The sequence below is a fragment of the Daktulosphaira vitifoliae genome, unplaced genomic scaffold (assembly GCF_025091365.1).
Source record: "Daktulosphaira vitifoliae isolate Bord-2020 unplaced genomic scaffold, ASM2509136v1 Scaffold_2, whole genome shotgun sequence".
NCBI classification, from domain to species: Eukaryota; Metazoa; Arthropoda; class Insecta; order Hemiptera; family Phylloxeridae; genus Daktulosphaira; species Daktulosphaira vitifoliae.
The window spans coordinates 42274324-42293225 of NW_026099573.1; the positions used below are offsets into that span (position 1 = coordinate 42274324).

The 18902-nt window shown below is 27.5% G+C and overlaps 2 protein-coding genes across 3 annotated transcripts in view; one reads left to right on the top strand and one right to left on the bottom strand.

The window, feature by feature from the left end:
• LOC126899372 (trigger factor-like) overlaps nt 1-7340 on the top strand; it is a 19338-nt gene extending 11998 nt beyond the window's left edge. The window contains exons 1-2 of one of the 2 annotated variants that reach the window (XM_050674251.1): nt 3632-3806; nt 6693-7340. In XM_050674251.1, the coding sequence (XP_050530208.1) occupies nt 6723-7013 (291 nt within the window). In that variant the 5' untranslated portion in view covers nt 3632-3806; nt 6693-6722 and the 3' untranslated portion in view covers nt 7014-7340. Of the gene's footprint in view, nt 1-3631; nt 3807-6692 lie in introns of those variants that run through there. The other variant, XM_050674250.1, reaches the window with a different exon arrangement.
• Nucleotides 7341-9049: 1709 nt separating this feature from the next.
• LOC126899362 (alpha-tocopherol transfer protein-like) lies at nt 9050-18417 on the bottom strand. The gene is made up of 7 exons (XM_050674237.1): nt 17999-18417; nt 15742-15833; nt 12963-13119; nt 11601-11794; nt 10759-10869; nt 10336-10486; nt 9050-10164 (listed from the first exon to the last, which is right to left on the bottom strand). Exons 1-7 carry the CDS (start codon nt 18147-18149, stop codon nt 10133-10135), a joined length of 888 nt encoding a protein of 295 aa, XP_050530194.1. The 5' UTR covers nt 18150-18417; the 3' UTR covers nt 9050-10132.
• Nucleotides 18418-18902: the final 485 nt, after the last annotated feature.

An 18902-nucleotide genomic window follows, 5' to 3' on the forward strand; every position in this document is an offset into this window, starting at 1 on the left:
TATTTCAAACTTGCAAGTTGAGTTAAAAGTTATGGTAATAAATTCATTTTTTTTTTATTAAAACTTTCACTTTAAAGAACAAAAAGAAGTAGGTTCAAAATGATTACTTTTAACATATTAAAAATCAATAATAATTTGAAAATAATTAATTATAAAAATTATATAATATATAATTAAAATAATTACTAATCTGGATATAATTAAGGAAATAGGAGTTGATGTTGGGTTGGGTTGGTTACATTTTTAACTTTATAATGCTATAACTCATTGAAAAGTGTACGAATCAACACAATTTTTTTATGAGAAATAATATTTTTTAATAATCCCTTTTTCATTCGACATACTTTATCTTAATCAGGGTATTAATAAGAAACTAGCAGATAATGTAGCTTTTGTAATTATCCACCAATTTCTTAGAATTAAACACTATCTACTGATTTGCATCGAAGCGTTTCTTATGATAGTGATTTTAATCACTGTCAGATTAAATCTATACTGGACCCAACTATGCAACATCCCCACTATGCCGCGACCCCACTGTGCTGGGTTTTTTATTTTAAGTCCACTCGCATAGTTTTTTCATAGTTTATGTAATAACAGGGCATTTTAAGATTGTTTTTATGATTATTATATTTTCTTTCGTCTATCTGTTGTCTTTAATAATAACTCGTAGAATATTATGATGTATAATTGTAAATACACCTAAGTATTTTGTAGACATATTACTATTATTTGTATTATTATTTGATTCGCAAATGTAACTAAGTTTCTGGTAAACTACTTTGGAGTTATACTTCTTTTACTCCTACCGAAATCTAAAATTTTTGTTAGATAAACAGTGGAACATCAACATAACTAATCTAAAATTACTTAACTTTAACATGAGTAACAATATGAACAATTGTAATTGGATGAAAAATTATAAAACCAAAATTCTTTATAATTTGTTTTCCATCATATCTCTAAATACAAAAAATTTTTCCAATTTAAGAAAATACCAAAAGGTATAAAAAAAAGAATTATTTAACTACATAATATTATAAAGCTTATTAAACCAAATAATTTTTCTCTTAACGAAAATAAAAGAAATGGTGTTCTATTAAATTAATTAAAAAAGAAAATGTCTTTATTTTAAGTAGGACTAGTATCCTTATATTTATCAAAACCCACATTTATCTGTTTTTATATTTCATAATATAATAATCTTGAGTTTCTAAGCTATTTTTTATATAATCTGTAATTTTCATGTATAAATAAGCTAAATGAATTAAGATTTTAATGATTTAATCTTTTTAAATAAATTTTGTAAGATGTATTCAACTCTAAACATTATTTGAAATGTATTATATGGTACAACAGTCAGAATATTGATTCACAGATTTAATTATTAGCTATTAGAAAAATAACTACATTTTAAACAATATTTATCGTGGCTATTCCAAAGGTCGGTATGACAGAATGTCACTTCCTACTTGGTAATATTTAATTATTATAGACGGCAGTTTTTCAACATATGAGAATGTTAACATATGAATGGTGTTGCACTCGTATTCGCTTTCTTGCAGTGCACCCTAATAACGGTTGATGAAACATTTCTTTCATCAATCGACTAAAATACACTGATCGCTGGTCGACGGACTACTAAATACTGTAAGCATCATAAAGTCATGTAGCAAAACTGCCTAAAATGGCGGCAAAAACGTAGACATAGACTAGAAACAGACCTTTAGAAACTCAGTGTCGTACAGTGATCGCACACGATACAACAAAACGCAATGTCCAAAGGTAGCAATGAGAGACAATCAAGACGCTCGTCTTCTATCTCCTATCAACCAACAGGGGCAACAATAACGATGATGGTGTTACCAAATTAATATAAAAATCCTTGAAAACGCATTTAACAGATGTGTATTCAACATACTAACGGCGTTAACAGAATCCAAATATTACAGTATCCAATAAGCCGATTGTGCATATAATGTTCGTTTTAGCTTTTGATTAATTTCCTCCATATTTTCTCCTATTTACACTATATCGATTATTAGTTCACAATTATCATGTATTCAAGTGAATGCTTTGTCGTTGAAGATCTCTGTTTGACGCCAAATTTTTCAGCGAAACAAAAGACGCATAGTTCATGAGTTCCAAGATATGATCAAAATATTGTTTCTTTGGGCGTTCTCTTGATTGCTTACCAGTTATTTTTCCTTCGAACATGTTGATTATAAAGTGTTTATGTCGGACGATGTGTCCGATTAACTTTATTTTTCTTGATTCAATCACCTTTATCAGTTGTCTTTCTTCTCGTATTTCTTCTATCACTTGCTCATTTCTTTTCTTGTCTATCCATTTTGTTATTTTTCTCCATATACATAACTTTAATGCTTCTAGTTTGTTTCTGTCTTTCATGTCAATTTTCCATGTTTCACTGCCATATGAAAGCTTACTCCAGGCAAATTTTTTAACGATTCTGCGATATATCGACGTCAAAAAGTACCTGTTTATGTAATATCTCGTGTTTTCTACATCTATATTAAATAATAAATTTTAAACTTTAAAATTTTTTGTCTAATAAACGAATAAATTTATTTTAAAAATTCAAATTTTATTTAATATTAAAATAAAAACTCGAATATCTTATTAAATTCAAAATATGTGATCTCGTAGCGAGTTGTGCTATGGATAGCTATTTGATTGTAGTATCTGGTTTTGACAATAATTTTAACAAATTGGCGAAATAAGTTTATTGCGTAAGACGAACACCAACATGAATCAAACGAGTCTGTTCAATCATTGTAATTGAGCCTGTATAACATTTTCGTTTGTATATAATTGTATCATAACGAAGACTAAATTAAATTTAACGCTGTCATATTTTTAATGATGGGAAATTCTTCATAACTTGGAACAAAAAAAATCTCTTAGGGCTAATAATAAAACAGCAAAATTATTGCTAACACGAATGTAAAAAAAAAGGAGAATTGAAATTGTAAACCACCTTCGGGTTGAAAAAAAAAATTAAAAAGACATCTTTGATATTTAATAATTAGCCTTAAATATTTGAAAAGAGGTCATTCAAAAATGTTCACTCGTTTTTTGTAAATAGTGAAAATTCCTCTAAAATTACTGTTTTTAAAATCAGTAAATTAAGACATTTTTAAAACTTTTTTTATAAATAGATGAATCAAAAGAGTTTTTTTTCTATAAATACGTTAGGTATATATTTTTTGAAAATCTTAACCTTAACCTACCCATTGGGGGGATTCAAAATTGCTATTATCATGAAAAGTTAACCTTTTCAACTTAAAGTTTTATTATATTCTTCAAGCTTCAAACATATGTTACATACTATAAGTAAAAACAGTTTGCCACCATTACTTATCTTCTATGTGAAAATAGACACCATAATTAAAATACATGCTATTTTTTATTTTTATAAATTATTATTTGTATTATTGACTTTTAATTGCTATAAATTTTTGAAAAATATATGGATCGATACAGTTTTATTTTAATATTTTATACATACCACTTTCATTTGACATTTTTTCAAAATTGGACAATTTCCCCAAACATAGAAGACGTTCAAAATTTTAAACATATGTATTAATAATAGTGGATTACGAAAATTTTTTTTGATATTTTTAATTTTGTATTTATTATTAATTTATTTGTAATTTTGTAAATTGTGATAATTCTTTTCTTGGCAGTATTGGTAGCTATAATCTTTTAAGAATACCAAGAGTATTGTTCTTGTGTGGAAGGTATCCTCTAAGATTCTAATCTCGAAAGAAGTATATTTTAAGGTACTTTTTATTTTGTTTTATGATTATGAGCAATGTAATATTTATTAAAATCATTTATATACCTTGATTACACAATACTATAAGTAACTACAGAATGTCACTGAGCAATCCCCATTAAAGACTTAATGGATAGTAGCATAATCACTTTTAACAATAAATTGATAGAAAATAAGTAAATAAAAATTATATACTTATTATATAATTTATAATAATAGGTATATAATTATTTAATTATATACCTAGGAGCATAAAATAAAATTTTTCAAAAGTTCCATAAATCAGATAATAAGGAAGTAAAAGGTCACAATTTCAGATTAATATGTTATGCAACACCTGTATATAAAGTATAAAATATTTTTATTTATGAATCAACCTATAAAGAAGGTTTCCCACGATTTTTAACATATTCAAATATTTTTCTTATGGTAAATTGTGAAAACATCTTGAGACGTATACATATATACAATTATATATTTAATAAAAACTCTTTGCATATATCTTCTTCATCTTTTTCCTCGCCTTAATCCAGACTACTTGGGGTCGGTCACCCTTTACTAAAAACTCTTTGCATATATAAAATACAAATTTCAGACGTATGCAAAACTTGTATAATAAAAAAGTCAGTACAGGGGGGTCGCGGCACAGTGATGACGTGGCATAGTTGGATCAAGTATAATGATATCTGACAGTGATTAAAATCACTATCAAAAAAAAAACGCTCCGATGCAGATCTTTAGATAGTGTTTAATTTTAAAAAATTGGTGGATTATTCCAAAAGTTACATGATCTGCTAGTCCCTTATTAATATCCTGATTAAGATAAAGTATGTCGAATGAAAAAGGGATTATTAAAAAATAGTATTTCTTATAGAAAAATTATGTTGATCCATACATTTTTCAAAAAGTTATAGCATAATAAAGTTAAAAATGTAAAATACAAAATCGAAAATTTTCACACAAAAATAGTATTTGGTAACCATTTTCACCGTGAAGATAAAATAAAGTCCGAAATATTTTTTTTTCATAATAAAGTACATTACATTAGCTTTAATTTAAGATATATATAAAAGTGTCAGACTTTCCGGAATATTTTCAAAAGTCAAGTTGAAAAAATTAATTTTTTGTGAAAAAGTTGTCATTTTAAATCCCCCCTGTGGGCAGGTAAAGGGTCAGATATAAAAATAAAATATACCAAATGATAGATAAAAACATCATTCATTTATAAAAAAAGGAATTATATTGATTCGGTTTTTTTTTTTAAAGTTATGGCTATTTAAGTAAAAGAAATTGAAAAAATTTCGAAAATTAGCGATTTTTAAATTTGTAATTTTTTTGGAGGTTTCCCCTATTTACGGGGAACGAGGGAAATTTTTTCAATTTTTGAGGGTAATGTCTTCGACTAGATACGATTTGTGATCTTTTGACGTATCATTGAAAGAAATCAGTTGGTGAGAGCGAGAAAAAGTGGTAAAAGACACAAAAAAAAAAAAAACACATCTTAGTAAAACCAATACCTTCTCAGCTTCGCATCAAAGCTAAAATATAAGTTTTATACTAACAAAATAACCTATATATAAAATATAGAATAGATGGACGAAAAATTATTTTTTATTTGCAAAGTAATTGTTGATATAACCATAAAACTTATCAATATTACAAATTTGTATAACATAATTTCACTGAAAAAATATATTTATTTTTCGCTCATAATTTTTTTTAATATATTTTAATATTACCTGGAACATTTATATTAAAGAATGGTTATTTTATTGAGTTGACAATAAATTAAAAAATTTGATTAAAATAAACGATTATTTACGTATTATGTACATAATATGAAAAAAATTGGTATAATTATCAATAATTTTTAAATAAATAATTTATTTAATTTTTATACATACTAGATGAATTAGAAAAGTACCGGACCTTAGATGGATTAAATATTTTAAAAAATACAGTTAAAAATACTCAAATATAAATGTGTGTTTGTTAAGTCCAAACTTTTTTATCAAATAACCGATTATTATTAATGAATAATATTCAGCATTATTCTAATAAATGAAATGTATAATATATATATATATATATATATATATATGATTTATTACATTATATTGGAGTTTGTTTTATATATATATATATATCAATAAACTAGTTGAGTTTAATTTTTTTAAATTTTATTCATCTGTCTTATTGTGTAAAATAATTTCTGAATATATTAATTAGCAGTTGAAATATTACGCAAATAAAATTTAAAACTACAAATTATTATACGATAAGCATAAGTTCGTTACACTCTAATTGAGACTGCCAATTTACACATATTTTTACAGATAGTAAATTTTGAGGTATTATTAATTCAACAAAAGAAGAGATGTATGTTTTAGTTTTCTTAATTGTGGTTTAGATTGAAATTATTATTTTGTATTATTTATCTGGATATTTAAAATTAATTGATTTAACTACAATGATTTAAATTATTGGTAAAAAATACGTTACACTACCGAACATAACTATAAATGATTGAGTATTTTATGAATAATAATTCACTCATTTTAAGAATGTCATGATCAACATTTACTTATTATTTTTTTATATGGATATTCTAAATATTATTAGGAAAATTTATACTGATTAAAAAAAAAAAAGCAGTTAAAAACGGTTAAAAATATACTTTATGTTAAAATATATAAAAAATAACTTTTTAAATTAGAATTTAAAACCAAACGAGCATATTAATTATATTTACAATTGTATGAGTAAGAATTTATTTTTAAAAAAATGCCCAATTATTTTAGATATCTTATTTTTCAATAATGTATCGATGATTTAAAATACACTTACTTTGTTCGACTTAATAGATAATATTTTTACTGGTCTCTTACAGACGTATTCACCCGTTCCCTTGTATCAAGCAATGTCACCAACACAATCTCTAATGTATTTGTTAACAGGAAGTCTGCCAAGCGATATTAGAAGGGACAATAATCTCCAAATGCTAGTTAAAGATAAAGATACTTATGGTAGTGATGACGATGACGACGACGACGACGACGATGATGATGTTGACGACGACGACGATGATGATGATGATGATGATGATGATAACGACGATAATGAAGAAGATGATGAAGAAGAAGATGATGACGACGACGACGACGACGATGATAATGAAGAAGATGATGATGACGACGATGATGATAAATAGATATAGTTTGAAGACACCATAAAATCCAAACATAATTTTACAAGATTAAAATATCAATGAAAACTGTCATTTTAATTAAAAATATCATTGTTAAAATAATACTTTAAATTGTGAATTTAAGATTTTTTTCGCGATAAAAAAATTCAGTAAGGCTATTTAGAGCAAAAATAATAAATAAAATGTGACACTTAGTTAAATAACTTGAATTACTTTTTATTAATTGTCATAACATTATTTTATTTTATATTATACAGATTCCATTTCTACATCACAATATTTATATATTTATATGTACTCTTTCTCCATCTTACTCATAATATTACTGAAATTGTAAATGATAAAATAAAATCACTTTTATTTATTTACTTACAAGCGAAAAAACCTACCTTAAAAATTGTCCACAAACAGGCGTTTTGGAACATAACAATTAAAAAGAAAAACATTTGTTATCTCTTTTCAGTAATTTGGATAATGATAGGGATTTCCAAAAAAAAGTATGTCGTCCTTAAATTAAATGTCTAAAGTATTGCTAATAGAATATCCGCAATGATCTATCATCTAGTTTTCAAAATATTATTCAATATAAATTGAAAACTGAAAATGTAAACATTGACTGTTTTATAACAACTGTATTTTTTGTAAAATTTTCCTTTATTAAAGGAATTGAGAGAAATTTTTCATAACCATGACTTGGCTATGATAGCTTCAATCAGATACGTTTTTTGATGAATCGTTGAACAAAATGGGTTCATTAGTAGCAAAGTTATGATATCCAGTATTATAAAAAAAAAATCACGACAAAGTAAACTAAAACCTTTAATTACTAAAAATTGAACACCTTATTTGAGGGTTACCCGATTGTACACCGGTTTTTATTTTTACCCTTTTTTAATCCATTGCGTCCGCGTAATAATAATGAAATAACTTAAATACAAATCAAGTGACATACGTGTTATGTCACTTACCTACGTACTTACCGTGTGTAAGTACGTAGGTTTTTACAAAAGTTTCAAGATCAAAAGTCAAATGAAAATGTAAGAATAAAATATTCAAAGGTGGAATTGTACTAAAAATAGTTAAGCGTAATGTAATTTTAATTTTAATGAAATATATTATTTAGGAATAATTAAAAACAATTTAGGGTGCAAGCCAGCATGTCTTTTTGTGCGGTACCCTCGGTAACTTTAAACAAACTGGGGGCATTTGGATTACTTGTGTAAAACATTTATTTTACTTCGGAACGCATTCGGACTACGACAAAAAAACCATTATAAAATCTCGAGATGCGCTATTGACTGTTAAAATCATGTGTGTGTGATTATGTCTAGTGTTTGTTCATATAAACACACCAGTGTTAAGAAATTCGGATGTTTCATTAACTCACAGTTCTTATTGTATGAATATTATATAAGAGCGTAATCGATGAGCGGATCGTATAGAGAACAACAACTACAACTATCCATTTAAAGCAACAGGAATAAATTTGTATTTAAATCAAATGTAAAGATTTTTGCAGTTCTTTGTGATAACATTGGTCAGACTAAATGCAATTTATTTAACTATAAATATTATTATATTAAAAACATGCGAATGAAAACTTGTGACTGAACTATCTTTGATGAAATTTTTATTCGGAAATAATCATATTGTGTAAGTTTTACAGTATTTTACATGATCAAAATACATTCTAGTCGTACATGTTAAATAAATGTTACTCTTGGTAAGTATGATAATATAAAAGCTAACAAGTCAACAATGACAGTGTTATAAAAGAAATTACTTGTATTGTATCACACATGTTTGACGAGAGTGTACGACCTTTGTGAATCATTCATGTTATTAACTAAATGATGCTGAGGAAAATGAATTAATCAACAAAACAGTTTGTAAAATAAATTCAATTTATACTTTCATTCAAATATAACAAATAAAATCATTAATTCATAAAATAAGTATCCTATTGTATAATAGGGTCAATGAGTAAAAAAAAAAATAATAATAATAACAAATTATTGTATCATATCTAGTTAGTTGGTCATACATAAATCTGTCTAGATTTTATTTAACAGAAAACATAAAAAAAATTTACAAAATTTAAGTAATTTTCTTATACTAACTACTTGAAATACCCGAATTTCTACTAGTATTTTTTAAATATAATATTGTTTCTTTATTAATATAAATGTACTAAAAATTACTGACATACATTAAAAATGTCGAGTAACATTTAACTATGTTTAAAAAAAAAATTAGGTAACTTACAGAATTCTTACACGTTAAATAAGTAATAAAAAAAATCATACAAGATCAAATAACACAAAAACAATTAAGTATAGATTATCGAAGAAACATAGTATATAAGTATAAAACGAAGAGTATCAAATAATAAATGTTTGAGTTTAAAAAGTCCACTCAGATCACAGTATACAACAATTTTTGAATTCATAAATGAAAAAATAAATACAAAGCTAACATTTTTGTCATAAAGTTAATTTGATCACAGTGTTTTGAGCTTATGTTATGGTTACTGTAATTAAATACCATAAACTGGATTATTTTTTTTTTTACTTTTGTTTAATGAAAATTATACAAAACTAAATAGAATAAATATATTATCTAATTATGTTTCCTCTTCGGCAGTAATAATTATGAAGATAATATCTTAAATTATGAAAACTTATGGTGACATAATAGTAATATAATTTTAAACTAAGTAAATTTGGCTACACATTTTAACGTTATTACTACTAAAATATAACACGAATAACAACAAAATTTTTATCATGATACGCTTGGACTTGATTGTTCAACATAATATTTTACCGACTATAAATATTCGTGAACATAAAAAAGAACGGCGATACCATTATAATCACGAACGCTTATCATATAATATATAATAAAATCATATAAAATTACTGTTATAAAAATATGGACTTTTTATTTTTCTTATTTTTCATAATTTTATACTTTTTTTTTTTTTATCCTAATACTAATTAATTTGACTTAAGTGTACAGTTCGAACGGTCGAACATGAACAGCATTTATTTTTATAAAGCTCTGCAGGATCATGATCCATCTTGAGTGGAATATGATTGAAATAAAATATATTGGTATCATTATTTTTTCAACACTCCAAATTTATTCCATTCTGAAAAAATATAAAATTTCTATATACTGAATGCCTTGACAAATAATATTTTTTTGCATTTATTCAATCAATACTCATTGTTATATTTTTTAACTCGTACACTATTTTTTATATATTACGAATATAAGTAAGCCAGCCGGTTTAGATAACAAATCAAACATTTGCATTTACCTTCTATGTGTGGCTCTAAATTTAGTAGAACAGGATACCAATCAGCGCTCGAGTAGTTCAATTTTGCCTTCTTGCCGCCGTAATCCTCGGGGAGAAAACTGGAGTCCAAGTGCTTGTGTAGAGATGCCATTTTGTTACCGTGGAAAAACAACTGTGGCAAAGACGGAGAAAAATTAGGTGCGTACAGCTAGTTATTAAATCTACCCTATATCCTGCTCGCCCACGAAATAAATGTGTTGTCAAAAAAAAAGTATATAATAATAATAATAAAAGTAATTTTTGGACGAGAACGTTGATGATATTACTTTTGTCCATTCCCAAATGAAATTTCCGTCGAGAAAAAAAAAACAATAGTGAACTCATAAAATATAAACGCGTGCGAGACGACGGCAAAACACGAGCAAGATTAGATGGTGCACTTACGCGTTTTTTAAGCTTATCTCCGATGAACTGTTTGAACATTGGCCAAACCATGTTGAACAAGAACGGTTGACGAACAATGTGGACTTCCTTCAAACGCACTGGCATGGCTTCCTGATATAATAACTCACGATCAGTACAACTTAATAAATTTTTTCTTTTTTTTACTTATATAATTATAACCTCTCGTTGTACACGAAAAGTCTGTATGGGATTATATGTGGCAGATATCACTTTATTTGTTTCATCATTCGATAATTTATTATAATAACACAATAATGCACTTTTTGATAATCGTGTTTAGAGATTAATTCGGTTAAAATTAACAATCTAACAAAAAACCGTTTAACGTCACATTAATAAAACAAATTCAAGGTTACATTTTACCTACGTCAAAATAGAAGTGTTCGTGCTCACTATCAAAATTATTCTGCTCTGACGGTAATTCGACTGGCTAATATATTTGACCGGAATAATATTTAACGACGCTCGTTGTCTACGATACATTTTTTTATTATTATTATTATTATTAAACTAATATTGATGCATGCGCATTATACAAATGATGTGTTTTAATTATTTGTGATTTTATTCAGTGCAAAACAATTAACTAGAAGCGAACAAAAAAAAAAAAAAAAACCTTACACGGCAAATCTCAATCAGCAGAAAATATTACGATAGTATTCACACACGTGCCATTTTGCGTGACCGTCCACCATGCATGCAATAAAAGCTGAAGATAAACAAAATACTGAGTATATTGAAGGGCAAGATAAAAAAAAAAAAACAATTTTATCTTTCCAGTGCCGAAAACCCCACTCGTTTCGATAAATAATTTCTCTTACTTGAATGTAAAGAAGCAACGTCATGGCAAACGACGGCGATAAAGCCATCACCTGTTTTGTGGAAAGTCCGTGAAAATCAATGATGATTACAGCACCACGGACTTGACTCTCTTGTTCGACTAATGATGCTATTTGGATCAAATAAAGGCATTTGAAAAGTTGTTCACTGGGAAGAAGCTTTGGGTCCCAAGCAGCTATAAGAAAAAAAACAAACTGGTATACTACAAATTAGCCTTAACTGTTTAATTTTTGCGCATTATCAGAATGACGGTTATAAAAAAAACAATGTATCAATTGTCTGCTGAAATCGTACACATTGAAAACGATAATACATTTACAATTATTTTTTGGTAATTGAACACGGATAATTTTGGATCTTTTTGCGGATTGAAATCATTGAAAATTCAAAAAACTTACCCCTAAAAGGAAAACTCAAACTTTACACAATGAAACTAAGAAAATTATGTCGACTTACTAAAATTACCCGAATTATTACAGTTTGAGACTTCCCCGTGGTTGAATTATTGATGACGTTTAATCACTAATAAATAGCCGAAGGTGACTCTTAGATTTCAAATTTTTGCTGTTATTCATTAATAATTAAAATGATAGCTCATAATAATTATTTCTACGAAAATGTGGTATTGGCAGAAAATGTATTGCACGTACAATAATTGTGATTTCGAATCAAGAACGGGTTTTCCACGAATCTCATACTGTTTTGTATACAAGTAATCAGATTATATCGTGAAAAATACAGGGCAGATGTCAGCCTCACCAAGGCGTTCTGTGTTTGTTGTACTAATTAAATATGCAGTAATTGCAAAAAAAGGGAATCGAAACTATTTATCGTGATAAAATTAAGGATTTCTTCAGCCACTTCATTAAATTTATTTTTAATCACATAGACAAATAAAGTGGACTCGTAAGTTTATGTAAACAATTATTTCGTAACTCAGGAGACAACATTTATAATTGTTTATATAGGTGTTACAATTAATTGCTTTCTTTTAAAATTTTTTACATAAAAAAATAAAAAATTATTGTACATATCGTTGGTTACTTAGCAAAACCTCGGAAGTAGCATTTAATCAATTGTATAGAAGAGCAAAACACTCTACTGTTTTGCATTTGACTCTGTTTTTAAACAACAGTATTTAGTTTTTGAACAATTTTTGATGAAGTTTTACTCCGTAAGACTATCCGTAGGTTTGGTCATGTACGCAATAATTTAATCTTGCAAGAATTTTTTTATAAAAAAATAATAAATAATTTTAAACGCATTAGTCTCTAGTTAGATTATGTTTGTGTACTTCTATTATATCTTTATACCAGTATTCAATTTGATAATGTAATACTCACATCCCATATTGAGGACTAGAATTCTTCTGTTGTTGTGGTCTCTGTCTACTAGTACGTTAACTACATTGTGATCTGTGAATAAATTCTTTTCTTCGCTGGGCAACGGGTTAGCTATTATTTTTTGGTGTTTGTATCTGAATTCTGCTAAACGTTTCATCTGTTAATGACACAATAGTATGAAATAAATAAATATTTATTAAAAACATAGTTATTCAAGCAAATAAATATCATTTGTAAGTTATTGAACGTACTATCCAAGTATAAGTATAGTCGGCCATTTTATTTTAATAGCTCAATTAATGTTATTGATTTGCATTAATAGAATCATTGAGCATATCTTTGTTTATATATCCGATAATGAGATACGTTATTTATTCAAGCAATTAGCAGTTTTTAGGGTACTGACGCTGTATAAACGAGCTTAACTAGTTCCAGAAAACGAAACTTACCAAATCAGTACCACAAATAATTTTTTTGCGAAAATGAGACGGCAATTAAAACAAAAAGAAAGAATTCGACGTCATGATAACAAGAATCGGTCAAATAGTTCACCATCGATAGTTTCTATAGAATTATCATTATTAGTTTTTAAAATAAATAAATAATAATTATTATTATCATAAATAATTGTATTTAAACATTAGCCGTCGTAGTGTGTACATAGTTCGAAGAATGTTTCGTATAAGTTCATATGGTTCATAGGTCATATTAATAATTCTTACTAGTTTACCCGTAGAGTAATTGTTGCAAAAACATGAACACTTGTATAACAACAAAAAAGTACAACACATTTATTATCACTATAAGTGTAAACATTATTGTTAATTGCAATCAATAGCGCGACAACAACGACAAAGAGTCTGCGATTTTCGTGACGTCATTTTTTATGAAAAAAACTCGAACGAACAAACAAAGATTTAGTTAGGTACCGACAAAAGGATCCTCGACAAAGAAATTTAAATTACACACATAAACAAACAATTTAATTCCAAACTCTTTAATGCCAACCGCGTTTCTTTGGCTTTCCCCGAGTATTCTTGTCAGAGTACTCCGGTCAACCTAATGTCCTCAAGTTAGTGAGCCACTAAAGGGGTAACCTGAGGAGGACCCGTCAGCACAATTTACTTAGAAAAAAGCAGATTGAAGGGTGACTCTTTTTTAGACCACCAGTTTAACTACTTTTTCACTCTACCAACTTAAGGGTTCACTCTACCAGCTTGCACACTAACTATTAGCATCGACTGATGAACCAGCAATCCGACCTTAACTCTAGCCGCAAACACAAAATAATAATAATAATAACACAATTTAATAAAATAAAAATAATAATAAGTCTTTAGAACGGTCATATGTAATTGTATTTTAAATATACAATCGTAACAGACACACCACAATAAAATAAAATAGTACTAATAACACAACTTCAATTGCGGCGGACGTTATTGAAACGAACATAGAAATTAACGTTTCTCTTTACTGGCAACGGAGACGATTATGGTCAAACCAATTTTCTTAATTTGATCCTCTTTTTATAGTGTCTGGTTCCCAACTCATTCATTAACACTATTTTTTGATTCTCTTATTCTTTGCAATATTTGTTGACATGATCATAATAAAGGTTTATCACACTACACAAAAATATATTACAAACTTATCAGAGCTAATATTTGACACCTTGTATTTCCTAGTTAACTTTTTACAATTTTCTTTTTGGAGGTGGTTATGCGTAAAGAAATGTACACTAATTTTCTTCTCGTCTCCCTTAATTTCACTTCTAAATGATATTTTTTTGGAGTAGTACACAATGAATTTCAAGTATGAATAATTATTATATAAGCTATTTTAATATTAATATTTTTTATTTTATAAAAAAATTGCGGTAATAATAACCATTGGTTATATATAATTAATTGCTATAACCAACATCAAAAGAGATCAAAAGCTACACAATTTTTTAATACAAAGGATATTAGTTTAACTAATTTTAAGAAACTGGAAATACTATTATATTTTTATTGAAAAAAGAGTTTAATTATAACTTGAACTTTTGATTTTTTTTAATTCAATAGCTCTCTCATACAGAATTAAGTTAATTTCATTAGATCTCATACTGAGACCAGATTATATTAAATTATAAGCACTAACGTCAATCATGGATAAGATGAAAGACAATAGACTTATATGTTTTGGTCGTGAAATGAGGAGAGAGGAAGCTGTAAGAACAGTTTGGAAATTAATGTTGAGGGAAGAATATATAGAGGAAAACCAAAAAAAAGATGGAGGGATGTTATTGAATGCGATATGAAGACAGCTGATGTGAGCATAGATGATGTGGGAGATATTGTCAAGTGGAAGTCTAGAATAAGGGTGGCCGAACACAAGTAGTTGGGATTAAGAAGAATTATATTAATTTAGTTCCAAAAAATTTTACGGACGCTGTAGTTATTCTGAAAGTACCACCTCAGTTTCAATTTAGATATTACTAATTAAAACTACCAAAATACATCTCATTAATTATAATGTTAATTAAAAAATATAAGGAAGCGTTTGTCACAAACAAACAAACGCATCGAAGCTAATAATTCTGATTAAAACGTTCACGTTATCGACGCTGAACGAACGTTGACATTGTCACGCCGTGAGAAACGTACTCGTATTTGTAAACAATCTTATTATTACCTTCATACAAAGAAATAGTACATAGTATTTATTACAAATCGAATATTTTTTCTTCAAATTTGCAAATAGTTTATCAAAAACCATAGTAATTTCTACTTACCAAATTGTAGGCGCTTTCTGGATAGTATTTAGTCGGTCTCAAAAATATCTTGAGATATTCATCACAGTCTTTATAAATAATTTGATTTCTTTCTAAAAAATATATGTATATGAGTAAATTCAATTTAAATATCAAATTATATTAGTGAAAGATAAAAAGAACTCTTTGATAAAATATTATTTCAAAGAGAAAGTATAAATATTAAGTTACTTAATAAACTCAGTTACAAACACATAATTTCTTCTATTTTTATTTAAAAATAACTTATTTTTTAAAAATTATAATTTATTAATTCTCTTAATTGGTTTTGATTGTATACAAATATAAGATTTACGTAGAGACAATTACGCGAACATTATAAATTGTGTAAACTTATAGTAAGTTTACTTTAAAATAAAAATAAATGTGTAAATATCTACCTCTTTTCTGTAAAAATTAAAGTATTAATATACGAATTATACATGTTGTTTTAAGTTTGTATGTGATCGGTTTTTTAATAAAGTATTCTGATAGTAATATTTGTATGGTCAAAAGTTTAATTAAACTCAAAACAAATTCATACGATGGTTCAATAAATTTCTTTGAAATTTATAAGAAATAAATGTATTAATTAAGTATAATAGTAAATCAATTATAATTGCTATTTCACGAGCATTTCTAATCAGATACTTGAAAAATGTATTTTATCAATGCCCTTGAAACAATTATACTACTCAAAGTAGTAATTTGCTTCGATTACAAATATCGACTATTGAACTAACAATTTTGAAAGTGATTGGCAGCGAAATCAACTAAAAGAAAAAAATGGTAATTTAATTGGCTTCAAAATTCTTAGTTTTTATCATTTACGATTAGCAATTCTTAAAAATAAAGATTGTTTATGCCTACATAAAGGAGTACATCACATTATAACGATAAGTGTTCTTTTTAATTTAAAGATAACACATGAAATTTCTAATTAATTATGTAATTTCACACTTGGGATAGATGTTCTGTTTCTTTTTTTCACTGGTTAGATTTGCATTAAGTGCGAGTTCAGAAAATGAACAAGATGATGTACTTTTATTATGATTTTCACTAATGCCTAGTACTGATAGTAATTCAAAAAATAAAAATCACGCAACCCTAATTCTATTTTAGTTTTAACAATTTATCGTATAAAACAACAACCGTATGTTATTAAAACGGTTCCATTTAAAACTTATTGTTTAAAACGTTTATTGAAAAGTCGTCAGCAAAGTTACGAAATAAGAACAAATGTTTTTAAAATCTCTTTCCAATCCGACGCTCTATTACATTTACTATTCATTTGCTATAGAAACATTTTTCCGTGAGAAATTGTTCATTCTTTTTAATGTTACTTCCAAATGTTTGCATGTTGAATTGTACGTAAAATAGTAAAAAAAAAAAAAAAATCACGAAATAAAGTTTTATAAATAATAAAAATAATTTTATGGAATGGAAGTAAATTTGTGCCGAAAGTTGTTTGAACAAGCACAAAAAAAAAATAGTTAAATAATCTAGTTTTCGATTATAGATTTGTAATGCCACTGTTTTATAATAGTTTACAAAAAATTAGTCCTCGCCGACTTGTGTGATTGCTTGGAATTTGTGATATGCCATACAAACGAATTAATATTGACTCGGAATATTTACCATTAGAATAAAAAGATAAATTTTATAAAGAAAAAATGTGAGTAAAATAATAAAAGGTCTCTGTAATCGGTATTTGAACGCGATTAAAAACAGATTGGTATAGAAATTTGGTTGGCGATTAATCACAACAAATACATTAGATGTGCTAAAAGCAAACACCACAACACATTACCTAACTTATATCTAAGTTATTTTTTATCGATAACATTATTTGTCTTTGAACGTGTTTTTAATATTTTATTTTATTTTTCACAAATTGTCTGTATCATTCTGGTGTAATTTAAATATTTTTAATTAATACACCTTTTAATTCAGTATTTTTTATTGACATTTTATTTACGAAAAACATAATTAAAAGATTAATTGAAGTAAAACTAATGCTCAAAAGGAGCACACACAATCGTTTACCATTTTAAATCAAAACCGAGTTCCAAAAAGAATTATGTGGATAACCGGTTTTATTAGTGATAGGTAATCTCTGAAACCGGTTTTTGTGAGTTACCCATTACGCGGTAATATTTCAGGCGTGAGTAACCAGTTTACCAAATTAACCGGACAATGTGATAGTTATTTTCTAGGAATGACATGTGTTGTTATATACCTTTTAGTATGGCACGTAGTTCAGCCAACGACTTCTGTACTTGTTCTGGCGTCTCTCTGAGTTCCTGGGCGGCCAAGGTGAGGGTGTTATCACACAGCGGGGCGATGTCCAGTTGGAACATGTCACTGTTCATCATGGTCTTGGACGTCATGTTAGATTGGTAGCGGCACACAACGTTAACACAAACGAATAAAAAAGCGAAACCAAATCGTGTTGATCGATTAAACGCGTGTAAAATTTCTTATAATTGATTTTTCAAAAACAAAAATATATATAAAGCTGAGATGAAATAACGCTGATTGCAACCGCAGGTGATCGTAAAGACGACTGTCGCGAGTCTCCTTCGGAACAGTATAATACAACCGGCGAACAGCGCCTGCACTGATTGCACCGATCCTACAGGCTTTCGACTATTGTCTGGTTCATTTATCACATATTTAAATACTATTCCGTCCGATCTGTTATCGTCGGTTCCTACCACGCGCTAGCCTGTCTTATCTGGCTAAGCAAACGCGCACGGTAACGCGTCACAACCCGCACCGCCCCGCGACCGGCCTTGCACCTAAGACAATCCGTACACGATACTCGGCTGCCCATCGTCTTTGTCCGATTTCGAAAGTCTCATTTTAATTGACTTTTTTTTTTTTTAGTTGCTTTTGCCGTAAAACGCGTACGCGTACACCGTGATGCGCATTATACACCAACATAGATACATTAGATATGTGATCTACCGTGTTTGTGGTGAAAACAAATAAAAACACATTGTATCATTATTGCTAAAATGCGTACATGCGGTAAAGTCCGTTTCACGGAACGCTATAAACATAATAATAAATTATTTGCAATTGGTAATGAAAAATAATAAACGGTTTTTATTGTTGTTATTTGATAGCTGATTGTTTAA